This window comes from Rhamphochromis sp. 'chilingali' (genome assembly GCF_963969265.1).
Source record: "Rhamphochromis sp. 'chilingali' genome assembly, chromosome: 22".
NCBI classification, from domain to species: Eukaryota; Metazoa; Chordata; class Actinopteri; order Cichliformes; family Cichlidae; genus Rhamphochromis; species Rhamphochromis sp. 'chilingali'.
The window spans coordinates 14,399,541-14,417,091 of NC_137950.1; the positions used below are offsets into that span (position 1 = coordinate 14,399,541).

Here is a 17,551-nt window from a genome sequence, read left to right on the forward strand (position 1 = left end):
TACTGGATGATTCACAGTCCACGCTTGAAGCAGCTGAATAAAAAAAACACAGAATTTTCACTGGCCCTATAGAAAGCTGCAAACTAGCATTAACAGCAGGCCTTCATTACTAAGTAGTAACTAGCTATCAATGAGAGCATAACAGAGCTGCTTTCTCTTTCTCAAAATATAAAATCTAGAGCAAATGGATTTTTTTTTTATTGATGATTGATTTTCTTTTCACCCTGAAGATGTATTATCCCACTCTCACCCTGTACCTGGGTTTCTGGCCTTTGGCAGCATGTGGTGAGTAAAATGCGTTAGTTTTACTTTTATAATGATTACCATCATCCTTTTCCACTTGTGTTGAAAATAGACATGTCATGCTTCACTTTCTCCCTCATGTCACTCTTACATGTTTATACAAACAAGAAGCAGTTTATCCAGGATATGAATGAGCATTACTCAAGGCTCATATTTGCTGTATTTCCATTTCAGCCACTGCAAGTGATTGTTGTTATCAAGGCTGTGCTAATTATCTGATAAACATCTGAATGAATGATTTTCATCATATTTGGTTGACTTTGGTATTTAGTCTGCATCTCAATTTTACAGCTCACACACTAAGTGGAAAAACCTGACTAACAGTTTTTGTGGAGGATCAAAGATGTCCCCTATTGATATTGTGACCAAAAATGTAACGACTGACCCTAACCTGGGAAACTTCAACCTCAATGGTTTCAACTCTAAGGATGTCTTCACGTCAATTATGAACAATGGACATACAGGTACAAAAACTCACGTTTTACTTCATTTAATTTTTGAGATACTTTACTGCTAATACTGAATATTAAAATGCATTGTATACATTTGGTTGAGAAAAGGATTTAAGTATTTTCTACCACTGTGTAATAGCAAATATCCTGTTTGTAGTATGTTGTAGAAATTAAGAAAGGCTTCATCTCTGTCATAATTAAATATGTTTATCAAAGTTTTCCATGTTACACCCATTTGTAGTGGAGTGCACATTGAAAGGAAATGAAGTTAAAGTGAGTGGAGGTGGACTTAGTGGAACATATACAGGACTTCAGTTTCACTTTCACTGGGGTGATGGAAATCATCCGGGTTCAGAGCACACAGTCGATGAGCACAGATATCCAATGGAGGTACAATGTTTCTTCATCACTTGACATCTAAACTTCTTTTCCTTGTTTTGCTTTGCCTTATAAATGGTTAAATGGTTGGAATCTCTTCCAGATGCACATAGTCACTCAGAAGGATCATCTCACTGCCCCACGGGAGCATCCAGATGGATATGCTGTACTTGGGTTTTTCATAAATGTCAGTATGTCCCAGACTTCACGCTGCTATTTTTAAATAAGCAACAAAACTGGTTTCAAAGTTCTACCAATACATGGGTTCCCTGACAACGCCTGCTTGCAACGAAGCAGTCGTGTGGACAATCTTTCATGAGCCAATCCACGCCAACAGTGAACTGGTGAGTTCTCTTTAGCATAAGAGGAGCAAAGATTGTGTTTAGTGAATTTAAGGGGATTTGCAAATATGAATGTTCTCTTCCTCCTTTTAACACAACACAACAAACAAACAAATATATATGATATGAGAAAATGCTGAAAAGAAAGCTTCTTATATTAATTAATGTGGATTAGAAATTATTTAATTATTTAATTACTGCTAATCCTACTGAATAGCTCGACCAGTAAATGACTCATGGCAAATGGAATCCTTCTGTTTGTGTTGGATTTACAAACAGTTGCAGAAGCAATCACTGAAATGTGCAGACATGCAGCTCTAGACTTACTGGTGACATACCGATGGAGCATACTGGTACATGCTGGTGTCTGCTTGATTATTGTGTTTGATAATCATGCCTTTTTATTTATGTCTTTTTCTGTTGACTCTGTCAACAAGTGAAAATGTTGCGCAAACGGCACGTGACTGTGTGGGATAAACAGATAATTCCGAGTCATGCAAAAGTAACAGAATGACAAGTGAAGTCTTTCTTTTCAACTTATCTACCTGATTATTTACCAGCCAACTGCAGATAGTGAGGCGCACATATGTCTATGTAAGCCCTAGACTTGTCTGGTGGCTCAGCAGATGCATGACTCTTTGAATTTAACTTAAAGGATCAACCAGTATAAAAATCTCTTAAAACACTCAGAGGACATGTGTGCGTACAGTTTTTTAATTTGATGGCAACAACGTCAGTCAATCAAATTGGGATGACGGCAACATCCCAATTTGAATCTTTCTTTGGCTCTCGGAGGAGGCGGACACACTTTTTCTCCTCTCCCTTATCTTCCCTGCTAGTTCTTATGTCCTTGTCTAGTCTCGTGTCTTTTTTGTATTACTTTCCCTGGAACACCCTCTCACAGTCTGTGTCTAAAACCTAAAAGAGAATTATGGATTTGATCAACTGGTCTCTGAATGCTATTGACACCCTTTAACGAGAAGTCTGGGCTCGGGAGAACCCGAGTGCCCTGGAGGGACTTTCCCTGTCGGATACACGATGGACGGGTGGCAGAGGATCGTGTGCCTGGCGGGACTGTCGATCGAGGACGCTGAAGATATCTACCTATTTGGAACCATGATAACAGGGTTCTGGCTGATCGGAGCTGGGTTGGCCCTGGCTTATCGGAGAATTAAGAGAGCAGAACCGGCTGTTCAAACCCCCACAAGGCTGCCCGCTGGGATTGGAACGATAGGTGCGACTTCTCAGAAAGGGCTCACTGAAGGCAGCATGGTTAAGAGCTTGGAGGCGCTTACGACTGCAGTGAATGCTCAGAATAACACCTTTGAGCGTATGTATGTTGGATTACATGAGGAAAGAATCAACTCAGAACAACATCTCTGGGCAGAAGCTACATCTCGGATCAGTTGGCTGCAGTTGTGAGGTCTCAGAATCTGCTATGTGAGCAAAAAGAGTGACAAGACCACAGAATCGACGGCTAATAACATCACGGAGAAACTCGCAGCTATTAACGGGAGATTGAGAGACCAGTGTCGGAGTATTAAAAACAGCTTGAAATTCTCATGAGTTGTTTGCAAAAGAAAAATTACCATCATAATCCGGCTACCCCTTCGGCGCCAGCTGTGGGCTCAAGGCTGGAGCCGAACAAAAACTCCCTGATAACGACTGTGTTGAGTCTGTTCCTTCCCATTCCATGCAAGGCCACCTGGGTTGGCTGGAAGACTGTTTACTTAGCCTGGCGGGGCGAAGGACACTGTCTCAGCTGAACTATGGACACGCACTATACTGATCACTCACTGACACATCACCCTCCCTATCCAACGCCACCTCCAACGCTTACCTCCCCTCTGATGTGGACATCGGGTCAGCTGGAGGCGCAGTCAAAAGATTGCAGCGGTCCCAGATCAGATGTACACACTGGAACACTTTCCCATGTTGCTTGTCTGTGTTTATTGTGTTATGGTGTGTTGATACCTGTGCATTCCTGTATTATCCTTCTGTGTTGCACATTTTGATGTTTTTTTTCCTCGCTACCTAGCCTGACCTGTCTCCCCATTGTGATGTTTGTATTGTATGTACGGTCGGCAAGGTCTGTCATCTTGGTTGTGGGCAAATGACCTGCAACTGACAAATAAAGGCTATCTCATCTCATCATCATCAAAAGGCAAAAAGTACATGGTACTACAAGAAAACAGCTGGAAAAGGATTTTGCTGCTAGGTTAAATAGAAACAGGTGATTAGAATATATATAAAAAGAATATCTTTGACAGACAGAGTTGCTCAGAAGCAAATATTGGCAGATGCTCACCAAAAACCAGTTTAATATCTCAGTAATGTTCTTCTCCATAACACTGGGAGATATTTAAATATCTCGTCATCTACAGTGCATAATGTCATCAAAAGATCTGGATAATCTGGAGAAATCACACATGTTTAAAAAAGTGACATATTTTCCCATCTGGACAACATCTTTTCCAGTGAAGGCCTTGCATATTTCCATATACTATATAGAACTATATACTGAATCTATTACAGCAGCTTGGAGTCTTAAAAAAGAGTCTGGGTGCTGTGGTCTGCCTTGAGTCTAGATTTTGATTTGTTGCTGTCATCAAATTTAAAATGAACTTTTTTTTCCCCTTAAAATTGTATATTTTCTATGTAAAACATTTGATACATTTTCTATGTGCTATTGTGATTTTTTTTAATGGTATGTTTCCTTGTTCTTACAAAAAAGTACAGGCTTTCTGAATGAGCAAGGCTTTTTCAGTCACAGTCACTGCTTTAGGGAGTGTATGTCTGTGCTGCCAGGGCGCTAGCTGATGTTAACCTTAACCTAGCCTTTGGTAATCTGTTCTTAGATTAAGAAGTTTCCCATGGAAACACACCTGAATAATATCTACCGACCTACACAACCTCTGCACGAACGTAATGTGTATGCCTCCCCTGGAACTCCTCTACCTTCCTGTAAATTGGAAAAAAACATAAATGATTGATACATTTTTATGACTTTGATTTGGCACATTACATATATGACTCTTTTTCCATTCTTCAGATGAATGGTGTTATCATCCACATCACTGTGGTATGTATCAGCACATTTATCAGGAGAGTTTTATACTGAAAATACTCTGAGATCAGGATTTTGACTGAAAATGTTTTCTGCAAATAGCTGACACTCCACCTTCTTGGCAGCTTCTGCCTGGCTCCCACTGTAGCAGTACACACCAGTCACCCATCAACATTGACAAAAACAATGCTGTGCCGGACAGCCATCTTGATGCCTTTGTATTTAAACATTTTGATAACAACCACGCTATCAAGTACATCACCAACACAGGCCATTCAAGTTTGAAGGTTTTTTTTTAATCATTCGCAATTGTTTTGGACATGGTTAATATAAAGGTTCTTATTTACATTATTACAGCATCTTACATTATTATTATGCCAATCTTCTTCAACTAAATCAAAAGAGTATGTTTGTAGTATTCTTTTCTTGTGTTGTCAAACAACTGCCAGTGAAGTGTGTACTGGTGGAAAATTTGGTGGAGGAGTCAGGAGGAGGTTTGGGCCATGACTATACCATCCTACAGTTCCACTTCCACTGGGGTGACACATCAGATACGTCTGAAGGCTCAGAGCATACTGTGGACTCAAAAAGATACCCAATGGAGGTAGTGACAAAGATTAAGCATCTGCAGCATTTTCCCCAAACACCTAGCCTGTTTATATTCCATGCCATTAAGTTGGTCTTTTGTCCAGATGCACATTGTAAGCAAGAGAAAGGATTTAACCCTGGATGAGGCACTACAGGCACCGGATGGCTTGGCAATGTTGGGAGTCTTTATTGAGGTAAAACCTGGGGAAGTTAAGCTGTTAACAGTAGTATATATGCTATATTGGTTGTCAAACACTTGGCTTATGATACACATTCCATGTATTTCAAAGAAAGCTAAATCTGCACTACACTCGAATTTCTGAAGGGATCTACAATGTGAACAGGGCAGAAGAAAATAAGTAAGACAAAATAGTTTCTATTTCTACCTGTCCTACGCACCAAGTTATGTGATCACTGTCTCAGACACTCAGTGTCATCGTCTTAGAGTTATCTGATTAACAGTGCAGTTCATGCTGGCGGCTGATGACAGTTGTAATATCACAGATGGGAATCCATTCCTAATAGTTAAAGGAGAAAAAACTTTTTTGCACTCTATATTTGATCATTAGAATTCCACACAAATCTGAGATAAGTGAAATAACATCTCTCAAATACACAAAATATACAAATCTCTGGCATTAGCAATATTAACATATGGCTCGCTTTGAAGTCATATTTTTAATAAACACTTCAACTGTCTTTTCATGGGGAAATACTTGTGAAAATAAAGATGATTAATCATTTTCCTAAATACTTTGCATTATCAATGTCAGACAAAAACTGTGGTCATAATTATGCAGTCATTATCTGAGATGCTTTAAGCTACAGAAGTGATGAGCATCTTTGTGATTTTAAAAAGTCACGTAAAAAATAATATACTTCTGTATGATATGTTATTTTTTTTAAATCAATCACTTGATTGATTTTTAAACTCAATCAAGGCTTTCAAAAAAGCCTGAAGCGATTGTTAGGTCTATAAAGAAAGCTTGCTGTTATTTCCAATATCATTTTGTGAGTTGTGGGTTAAAAGTTTCTCTTAATGTCGATTTTCCAGTCTATCCCTACTACCAAGAGCACCTCTCATGGGAGCACTTTGAGCAGCTCTCATGGGAGTACTGGATCAGGAACAGTAAGTTTCTGTTTTTTTGTTAGTTTTTATTTTAGCTTTGTTAAACTACAACCCATATATTTGAGTTTCTTTCTAATTATCCAATATAACTGTCTCGATAGACACATCCTACATCAGCACCAACATCTAACACAGACTTCTGGAAAACCTGACCAGCTATCTCTCAAAGATACACAATATCAGTGAGCACACATGTGCTTTGTTGAACAGGAAAGCAAACTTCTGAATCAGGGCCCAAGCAGATCACCACATGTTGTGCATCTTTGCTTCATTGTAGGCACAACAGTGATGGTCACATATGAGATCTCCATTGATGACTTGCTTGGCAATGTGAACCGGCATGACTACTACCGCTACAGTGGCTCCCTAACCACACCTTTATGCAACCAAGCAGTTGTCTGGACAGTCTTTAAAGAGTCAGTCAATGTGGACTTAAACCTGGTAAGTTTTACCCATCATCCATTTTAAAAAGGTAATTTGCTAGCCTTGAGACCTTTGTATGGTATGCCATACAGATGAAGCAAAATGGGAATGATAATATACATGGCTGACATACCTATGTACAGTGATTAAAATGACTGTATTCCCTTGGTATTGAAGGCTCAGAACATGAATTGTGACACAGACATTTTAAACATTTGAGCCAACAGCTTGAAATAATGAATAAACTTGAAATAATGAGTAATAATACTGATCACAGAGAGTCAGCAATGTGCATTTCATTTGATATTCTGGTCAGGCACTTAAGTCTGTTGTCATTAGTAATCCGGGTCCAAACTCTTCCTTGGTACCCAAACTCACTGAAGCAAACATCACTGTAGCATCACTGAGAGAGTGATGATAACTGTAATGCACAGTTATCAAGTAAATGCATATCAAGTCTCCACAAAAGACAAATTCAATGACCAAGATCAAGTATTATTGTGATAGTCAACCTTAACGACACACAGTTAAAAGCAAAGCACCTCTCAATACCAGCATGAAAAATGTAAAAATAACACTTTTGTCATTGCACTATTGTAAAAAAAGATGCAATAATTTTTATTAATGCTAGAGTAATGGTAAAACTACATCACAGCACAATAATCTATGACAGAGTACACTCAAATGTAAGCAATTCACCTGCTCAGTTTCCTCTGGTGTGAATGACACTTTCAGTTATCTGTGAAATCAGCTGCTCTCAGTATATCACTAATCAGTGTTGGGCAGGAAGAGGAAAAACATGTGACTGTCTTCAACAGTTCAACATAATCTTTGGCAATCTGTACATGTATCACGTGATTTCACCTCTTCATCAACTCTTATGAGACATCCATGACAGGCTTCAACAGCTAGCAGATTACAGGCTACACTTCTGCAACAATAAACCAGAGCGTGCATTCCAGTGCAGGAACATATACATCAAATAATGATATGACTTTTTTCAAGTGAATATTTAAATGTGTCCTAAAGGATTTCTTTCATTCTTATCCACTAGATCAAGATGTGTATCGGCCCACACAGCCCCTGCCAGTGGCCACGGGACCAGTGAATCTGCATCCAGTGCTTCTCGACCTCTCTTATGTCTTCTGCTGCTGGCATGCCTCTGTGTCTATTTTATATAATTTGGACCTGTGATGAACTGCTGTGAAAAATATATATTGTACTGCACTTATTAATTTCTTTATATGTTAGCTTGGAAAGTGGTTTTTCATTGATGAGATCTGAATATGTACTTTATATGTACTATATGTATATCATTATAATGGTTGACCAGAAATGCTGCTTATTAAACTTTGAGGGGATTAATGTCAAGCTGGCATGATATTAAACCTTGAAACTAGGTTGCCAAACAAAAATAATTCTGCGCTTGCTATAAAATAGCTGTTTGCTTTGCTTCAGCAAAACATATCTTATAAGAAAAATAAAAAAGTCAATCACTAATTAAAAACATGAGTATGTTTTGAGTATAGGTGGTCATCTTGTGTGTTTGCTATACAAAAAGCAAAGAAAAATATATTTTTTAATTAAATGATCTTGTGCTTTAGCAGTGGAAAATGTTTTCTTGTAGCCAGTTTAAATTAAAACAACACTTGTCTGAAATTGTAATGTGTGATTCTTGTGTAAAGCTACAGGCCTTAGTTTTTCATGATACCATCATCCTGTAATCTCCTTGCAATATTACACCACCAACATCAGCCTGAACAATTAAAACAAGGCAGGATGGATCCATATTGCTATGTTAATGTGAATCTGATACATTTATCTATTTTTTTAATCATTACAATACACGGTTTTATGTCACTCTGGATAAAAACACATGCACAGTATATCAAATGTAAGTTAAACAATTAAGCTATGACATTGAGGTACAGGTAACTTACTCCAATTAAGCTGCTTTGTTGTTTTCTTGCATTAGGTCATTACAGCAGTACATTGTTCACCAGCTATGGTAGAAGGCACAGTACTTCCTGGAGCATGCTAAGCATACTGTAAATCTGACTGACCTTAAGTTACTTTTTCAAGATAAGTCAACAGAGTAAGAAGTGCTTTGATGGAAGGTGCTCTAATAGAGGTACCTGTTAACAATGATTATGACTAATGCTCATTCTGTTAATAGGAAGCATCTACTTGCATGACTAAAATGACCTCTGTAGATACTAGATAGTGACAGCAGGATTAGTATGTCAGCCAAAAGAGAGCAATGTGGGAGTGGTATCTTTTGTCAGTTTGATTTTACTGTCAGCAAAAATTACAGTTGATCAGGAACCAGTCTAGGTGGAGTATGTTACATAGACATAGATAATAGATAATCTGTCAAACCTCTATTCAATTGCATTACTTTTAACATTGAGCATAACCTTTTTTGTACAGTGACTGACTTCATAAGGGCGATGTTCATTGTCCCATCTTAGACAGCGCTCGGGGTGCTTGATTTAGTGTGAAAGCCTCCATAAGGAGCTTCCTTGTCTTGATTTCAGTGGTTTCTATATTCTCCTTTGGCTAGGTTATTATCCCAGCAGGGGATATATGATCACCGGCAGGGCGTAGGTGATAACTGACCAGATCTTCTCCTTCCCATTCAGCTGACCCCTCTGGACTTGAGGTGTGTGTGTGTGTGTGTGTGTGTGTGTGTGTGTGTGTGTGTGTGTGTGTGTGTGTGTGTGTGTGTGTGTGTGTGTGTAAACTTCAGTCCTTTCTTTTTGAAAACAACAAAATGTGAGGTTGTATAAATAAATAAGTAAATACTGACAGTCGGGGATTAAATTAAATGGGAAGAACACAAATGAATTACCAACTGAAGCCTCATATACCTACATACTTACAACATAATTTCAATGGTTAACTAGATTTCACCAAACAAATATTTCACTGAACAACTGATATTGAACTGGGAGAAAAACAAAAGTTTCATATACAATGGAATTCATATTGCATCTCGTTTTTAGATTTCTTTACCACCTGATTTTGAAACATTTTTAAAAATTTACATGATGAACAATGCAATCTTAATTCCTCATCACAATCACTCTAGAAGTTCACCCCACTGATTTTTCATTTGAGCAATAATCACATATTTACATATGATATATTTTTCTCCTCTAATTTCAAACAATCTCTGGATATAGTTTGGAAGGAGATCATTTTGTCCTTTGTACAATATCAGTGTAGTGCTGAGTTAAACAAAATCGTAAAACTTTAAGGCATGCAATTTCATGAATATTCAGCTGCTTTGTTCATGACGATCTGATCCATTTATTATAGCTTTCTTTTAAATATAAATTGGATTAGTATTAGTTTTATGTTTCCCCAAGCCCTCTCAGAGTAGGTCATACATTTGAGTATTGGGGGAGCAATATAGCAATGATGATTAATGATTTTTGATTTAATATTTAATATTTTTACATTGCTTGTATGGGCCGTTCCAACATTACCATTTCCAGAAATATAGTTTTACACACTTCTTCTATTTAAACATCATTCATCACAATCTCTGTATGTGCTAAAAGTGCATCGATTGCTTCCATATGTAATGACTGGTATGTATTATGATCTGATATCTTTGTGTTGGTGTTGTGTTTTATGTCATCATAACTGCTGAACCAGGATAAACATTGCAACTGACAAATGACAAAGTCTGAGCATTCAGTTAGCATTACCCAAGAAGACAGCGAATGCTTTTAAATACAATCAATAGCAAACCAGCACGAGCAACTTGAACTTGGGTAACAGCAAACCTAACTCTTTGTTCTGGGGTTTTATGCAAGCAAAATGATTTTTTTCTTTCCCCCGTGGTTGGTCAGTTGAAATGATAATCCTGGACCAGCATTATTATGGTGATGCAGGAACAACAGCAACATATCACATCAGATACATGCATACAAGCACAAAACGCAACTAGAAGAACAAATCCTCTTTTTCCCCAAAATAAACATTTTCTCGACTTCTGTTTTAACTTCATAATTACACAGGATTTGTTTCTAAAAACCAGGATGAGTATTCTGCTCAAAAATCTTCTTAGAAAGTAGTCTGAGTTAGCATTTTCAACTATATTCACAAACCTAGAAAAAGGATGTTCTGGGCATGAGAAAAAATGGGAAGAAATGAGAAAACATTAGCAGGGACTTCCAGGGGAAAATTACAAGAGCAACTCTAAGCAAGCAATGGACTGAAATGGCCTGCATTTGTATAGCGCTTTACTTAGTCTCTAAGGACCCCAAAGTGCTTTACACTACATTCAGTCATTCACGCACACATTCACACACTGGTGATGGCAAGCTACATTGTAGCCACAGCTGCCCTGGGGTGCACTGACAGAGGGGAAAGGTGAAAGTAGTAACCTATGGTACAATACATTCTTCCAAGAGGTTTGACTGGTTGATGAAACAAAACAAAAACAAAAAATAACCAAAAAATAGAAAAGCTGCCTGTGCCAAAATGAAAACAAACAGAATCACACACTGTGCATGTGTGCAATGTGTGCTTATGTAATCACTTCTTAAAAGGCAATAAATCAAAGTACTCGTTCCTTCCCTGGGAAGGGAAAAAAAACTCACCTTTAAATGGAAAAATACACCAGTAGAGCCAGACACAGGGAGGGGCAGCAATATACCATGACTACTTGGGCTGAATGGAAAGACAGACTAGAAAGTCAAAGACAAGAAAACAAACTATGGGAGAGCGAAGACAACATTTAATGTCATGCAGTAGTGGCATGTACTGTTGTAGTAAAAAGTTTACTTGCACTCATCATGGGCATGAGTATCATGGTCATTTGGGGTTTTTATTGATTCCTTTGAGCTGTTATTTTTCCACGGTGGAATGATTGTACAGCATACATCTTTAATGACTTTAAAAAACAAGAATTGGATGCACAAGTTTTAATTCATTTTTCTCTTTTCAGACAAGGTTGAAAGTATACATACAGGGTGATATATGTACATAACAGCCCCACTAATATTAGGTAAAATGAGACTTTTCGTTCACCAAAAAGCTTCTGGCATAATTCTGGCTGGATATTTGACCACTATTCTGGGTAGAGTTAGTGGAGTTCATTTAAATTGGTTAGTTTTCACAGATACACATTTTTTTGTATTTGAAAAAGGAAAGAAAGTGGCTGTGGAAAGTTCCCAGAGCTCTCAGAAGTCTGAGCTGGAATAATAACATGTGACACATTCTTTTAAGAGGCATGATTGGTTGGTCAAATTACAACTTGTTTAAGTGACACATTTTGGGTTCCCACAAGGAGGAAATTTCAGTCTGAGACCTCAAATGGAGCCAGAAGAAAAAACTAGATAATAAAAGAGATAAAAGTAAAGAAAATAATTTTAAAAAGAGAAGATTTTGCTGAAATGAAAAATCCCCTGAAAGCATTAAATGTGTGGAAGGGACAGAAGAAGAAAAACTAGGAAAAATGCTCAAGAGAAAAAGGAAAAAAGGACAAGGACAAGACAGATTAATCTTCTCAGAGAAATTGTTGTTTGTTTGTATCCTTCCTTAGAGCGTCAGTGTGTCAGAGCAGATCACTTTAGCATACCAGAATTTGGCTTGCATGCGCAAATATTACATTTTGAAATACTGTTCGGGAATTTTGTACTATCCCAAATCTCAATTCTTGGACAGGTGAAGGACGCGACTGAACATCGCTTTAATCTGACAACCAACAAGACCAATTGGAAGAAGTAAAGCACTCTGCTCCACCAAAGCATCGGGTTAGGCATAAGACTCTCACCTTAACTTTGGTAATTCAGTGGTGAGGGAGGAATGCTGATTGAGCTCTACTTGCTCTAGCCATCGGTCAGTTCAGGGAAATAAAACAGTAAAGTGCTATCTATCTAAGTTTCCCTTTTGCACCATAGAAGAAATAAGTGCTAGGAAGTGCTCTGATATGTCTTATCTGTCCAGAGAAAATGCAAAATGTGGCAAATGCATAACTCCACCAGGACTGAAAAACAAATTAGAGAAAAGAATTCTTATCCAGCACTTCCATTATGAACTATACAGGGTAGGCCATTTATATGGATACACCATAATAAAATGGGAATGGTTGGTGATATTAAAGTCCTGTTTGTGGCACATTAGTATATGTGTGGGGGCAAACTCCACAAGATGGGTGGTGACCATGGTGGCCATTTAGAAGTCGGACATCTTGGATACAACTTTTGTTTTTCCAATAGGAAGAGGGTCATGTGACACATCAAACTTGGTAACGTTATTCTTTCATGAGTTATTTACAAGTTTCTCTTTGTTCACAGCCGTTGACATGTCAAAGAGGTTAGCACGTGAGGAGCGGATCAAAATTGTGTTGATATCTGGGGAACGCAGTAACTGGGTCATTGCAGCAGATTTCAATGCAAGACACTCTACGAGACCACCCATCTCCCATGCTACAGTTAGCAAACTGTTTGCTAAGTTTTGTGAAACTGGTTCAGTGTTGGATTTGCCAAAATGTGGACGCAAGAAAACTGTCACTAATGAAGAAACATCATTGGCTGTCCTAGCTTCATTCAGCAAGAGCCCACAGCGTAGCACTCGCCGCATGTCACTGGAGAGTGGCATTAGTCGAACATCCCTTTGGCAGATATTAGCTACTCACAAATGGCACCCTTACAAACTCCAGCTGCTGCAGCATCTCAATGAGGATGACCCAGATCGGCGCACAGAATTTGCAGGACCCTCAGTTCACGCAGAAGATTTTGTTCAGTGATGAGGCAAACCTTTATGTGAATGGTGACGTTAACAAACAAAACCACCGCTATTGGTTTGACACTAACCCCACATTGGATGGATCCCTCCAAGACTGTTGGCACAACAAAAGTGATGGTTTGGTGTGGTATATGGGGTACAACGATAGTGGGTCCATTCTTCATCAATGGAAACCTCAAGGCCACTGGATATTTGAAATTACTACATGATGATGTGTTTCCCTCTTTATGCACTGAAGCTGGCACGTTCCCTGAGTTTTTCCAGCAAGATGGTGCACCACCACATTATGGGTGCCAGGTCCGAGCATTCCTAGATGAACAGTTTCCTGGAAAGTGGATTGGTCGTCGTTGGCCAGTTGAATGGGCCCCAAGGTCTCCCGATCTGACCCCCTTAGACTTTTATCTTTGGGGTCATCTGAAGGTAATTGTCTATGGTGTGAAGATACGAGATGTGCAGCACCTGAAACTACGGATACTGGATGCCTGTGCTGGCATTTCTCCTGCGGTGTTGCTATCAGTGTGTGAAGAGTGGGAGAAGAGGGTTGCATTGACAATCCAACACAATGGGCAGCACATTGAACACATTTTATAAGTGGTCAGAAACTTGTAAATAACTCATGAAAGAATAAAATTACGTTGAAACCAAGCACACCATTGTTTTTCTTGTGACATTACCAATAAGTTTGATGTGTCACATGGCCCTCTTCCTACTGAAAAAACAAAAGTTGTATCCAAGATGGCCGACTTCTAAATGGCCACCATGGTCACCACCCATCTGGTGGAGTTTGCCCCCTCACATATACTAATGTACCACAAAAAGGACTTTACTATAACCAACCATTCCCATTTTATTATGGTGTATCCATATAAATGGCCCACCCTGTATATGTCACCAGTCTCATTATGTCCAGTGTTTATTATGTTTTTTTCTGTTGTGTAGTACTGTCTCTTAGACAAATATTGGTATGGCTGGATCAGTGTACACCTAAATCTGAGTGACAGTTCATGTCAATTAAATTTTATTTACATAGTGCCAAATCACAACAACAGTTTGCATCAAGGTGCTTTATATTGTAAGGTGAAGACCCTACAATAATACAGATAAAACAGAGAAACCCCAAAAGTCAAATGACCCCTATGAGCAAGTGCTTTTTTTCGACAGTGGAAAGGAAAAAAGTCCATTTTAATAGGAAGAAACATCCAGCAGAATCAGGCTCAGGGAGGGGCAGCCATCTGACGCAACTGATTGGGATGAGTGGATGAAGATAGGATAATAACCATTATGCAGAGAGGTGTATAAACACATAATGGGTGGAAAAGGTATCTGACTTGTACTTCTCACCTGACTGGATTCCAATTTATTATCTAGAGGATGACGAAGAATCAGATGCTTCAGTTTAAAATGTATGTTGTGTGTCTGTTTTGTTTCTCATAACAGTTGCTATACACTGTCAGTGCCTATTCCATCTTGTTGTTTGTGCAATATTTGTAGATGTGATGTACTTGCGTAATCTATGAATAATCGAAAGGCAGGACTGGAAAATGTTCAGACTTGGCTCTTGTCTGTGCCAAGCTTACTTGGCCAAATGGAAGGTGTCATAGTGTCATCAGAAGCAGAATACTTTATTGATCCCTGGGGGAAATTATTTTTTGTTACAGTGCTCCATTATAAACAAACATTAACAAGACAGACAATACTCTAACTAAGAATAGTACAATATATACATATAATTATACAGTGGAGCAAAAAAGTATTTAGTCAGCCACCGATTGTGCAAGTTCCCCCACCTAAAATGATGACAGAGGTCAGTAATTTGCACCAGAGGTACACTTCAACTGTGAGAGACAGAATGTGAAAAAAAAATCCATGAATCCACATGGTAGGATTTGTAAAGAATTTATTCGTAAATCAAGGTGGAAAATAAGTATTTGGTCAATAACAAAAATACAACTCAATACTTTGTAACATAACCTTTGTTGGCAATAACAGAGTTCAAACGTTTACTATAGGTCTTTACCAGGTTTGCACACACAGTAGCTGGTATTTTGGCCCATTCCTCCATGCAGATCTTCTCGAGAGCAGTGATGTTTTGGGGCTGTCGCCGAGCAACATGGACTTTCAACTCCCGCCACAGATTTTCTATGGGGTTGAGGTCTGGAGACTGGCTAGGCCACTCCAGGACTTTCAAATGCTTCTTACGGAGCCACTCCTTTGTTGCCCGGGCGGTGTGTTTTGGATCATTGTCATGTTGGAAGACCCAGCCTCGTTTCATCTTCAAAGTTCTCACTGATGGAAGGAGGTTTGGGCTCAAAATCTCACGATACATGGCCCCATTCATTCTGTCCTTAACACGGATCAGTCGTCCTGTCCCCTTGGCAGAAAAACAGCCCCATAGCATGATGTTTCCACCCCCATGCTTCACAGTAGGTATGGTGTTCTTGGGATGCCACTCAGTATTCTTCTTCCTCCAAACACGACGAGTTGAGTTTATACCAAAAAGTTCTACTTTGGTTTCATCTGACCACATGACATTCTCCCAATCCTCTGCTGTATCATCCATGTGCTCTCTGGCAAACTTCAGACGGGCCTGGACATGCACTGGCTTCAGCAGCGGAACACGTCTGGCACTGCGGGATTTGATTCCCTGCCGTTGTAGTGTGTTACTGATGGTGACCTTTGTTACTTTGGTCCCAGCTCTCTGCAGGTCATTCACCAGGTCCCCCCGTGTGGTTCTGGGATCTTTGCTCACCGTTCTCATGATCATTTTGACCCCACGGGATGAGATCTTGCGTGGAGCCCCAGATCGAGGGAGATTATCAGTGGTCTTGTATGTCTTCCATTTTCTGGTGATTGCTCCCACAGTTGATTTTTTCACACCAAGCTGCTTGCCTATTGTAGATTCACTCTTCCCAGTCTGGTGCAGGTCTACAATACTTTTCCTGGTGTCCTTCGAAAGCTCTTTGGTCTTGACCATGGCGGAGTTTGGAGTCTGACTGTTTGAGGCTGTGGACAGGTGTCTTTTATACAGATGATGAGTTCAAACAGGTGCCATTCATACAGGTACGAGTGGGGGACAGAAAAGCTTCTTACAGAAGACGTTACAGGTCTGTGAGAGCCAGAGATTTTCCTTGTTTGAGGTGACCAAATACTTATTTTCCACCCTAATTTACGAATAAATTCTTTACAAATTCTACCATGTGGATTCATGGATTTTTTTTTCACATTCTGTCTCTCACAGTTGAAGTGTACCTCTGGTGCAAATTACTGACCTCTGTCATCATTTTAAGTGGGGGAACTTGCACAATCGGTGGCTGACTAAATACTTTTTTGCCCCACTGTATATATATATATATATATATATATATATATATATATATATATGTACATAAAGTCACTTATTAATAAATAGCTGAAAAAGAAACATGTGTAGCTATAGCAGTAAACAGTGTGTTAAGTGGATGCGTTGTACAGGGAGATGGCCACAGGCAGGAAAGATTTCCTGTGTCGTTCAGTGGTGCTTTTCGGTACTCTCAGTCTCTCATTGAACGTGCTCCTTTGACTGACCAGCATATCATGGAGTGGGTGGGAGGTGTTATCCAACATTGTCTTTATCTTGCACAACATCCGCCTCTCCGACACCACCTTGAGGGAGCCCAGCTCCATCCCCACAACATTACTGGCCTAAGGGATCAGTTTATCGAGTCTGTTGGCATCTGCTACCCTCAGCCTGCTCCCCCAGCATGCAACAGCATAGAGGATCGCACTGGCCACAACAGACTCATAGAAAATCCTGAGCACTTTCTGTCAAATGTTGAAGGACCTCAGTCGCCTCAAAAAATAGAGACGACTCTGGCCCTTTCTGTAAAGTGCTGTGGTGTTTTTAGCCCAGTCCAGTTTATTGTCAATGTTTACTCCAAGGTATTTATAGTCCTCTACAATGTCAACACTGACCCCCTGGATTGAAACAGGGGTCAAGTGTTTCCTGGTCTTCCTGAAGTCTACGATCAGTGCCTTGGTCTTTGCCACGTTGAGCTGCAGATGATTCTGCTCACACCACGTGACAAAGGAGTCGACCACAGCCCAGTACTCTGTCTCATCATCCCTGCTG

At 39.4% G+C, this 17,551-nt stretch overlaps 1 protein-coding gene across 1 annotated transcript; it reads left to right on the forward strand.

The window, feature by feature from the left end:
* Window positions 1-643: 643 nt before the first annotated feature.
* LOC308391142 (putative carbonic anhydrase 5) lies at window positions 644-7,789 on the forward strand (the record flags this gene model as incomplete). Its single annotated transcript, XM_080873610.1, has 10 exons — window positions 644-767; window positions 997-1,145; window positions 1,237-1,299; window positions 1,382-1,477; window positions 4,637-4,820; window positions 4,991-5,145; window positions 5,234-5,323; window positions 6,184-6,258; window positions 6,469-6,699; window positions 7,736-7,789. The coding sequence occupies exons 1-10, from the start codon at window positions 647-649 to the stop codon at window positions 7,787-7,789; spliced, it is 1,218 nt and encodes a 405-aa protein (XP_080729736.1). The 5' UTR covers window positions 644-646.
* Window positions 7,790-17,551: the final 9,762 nt, after the last annotated feature.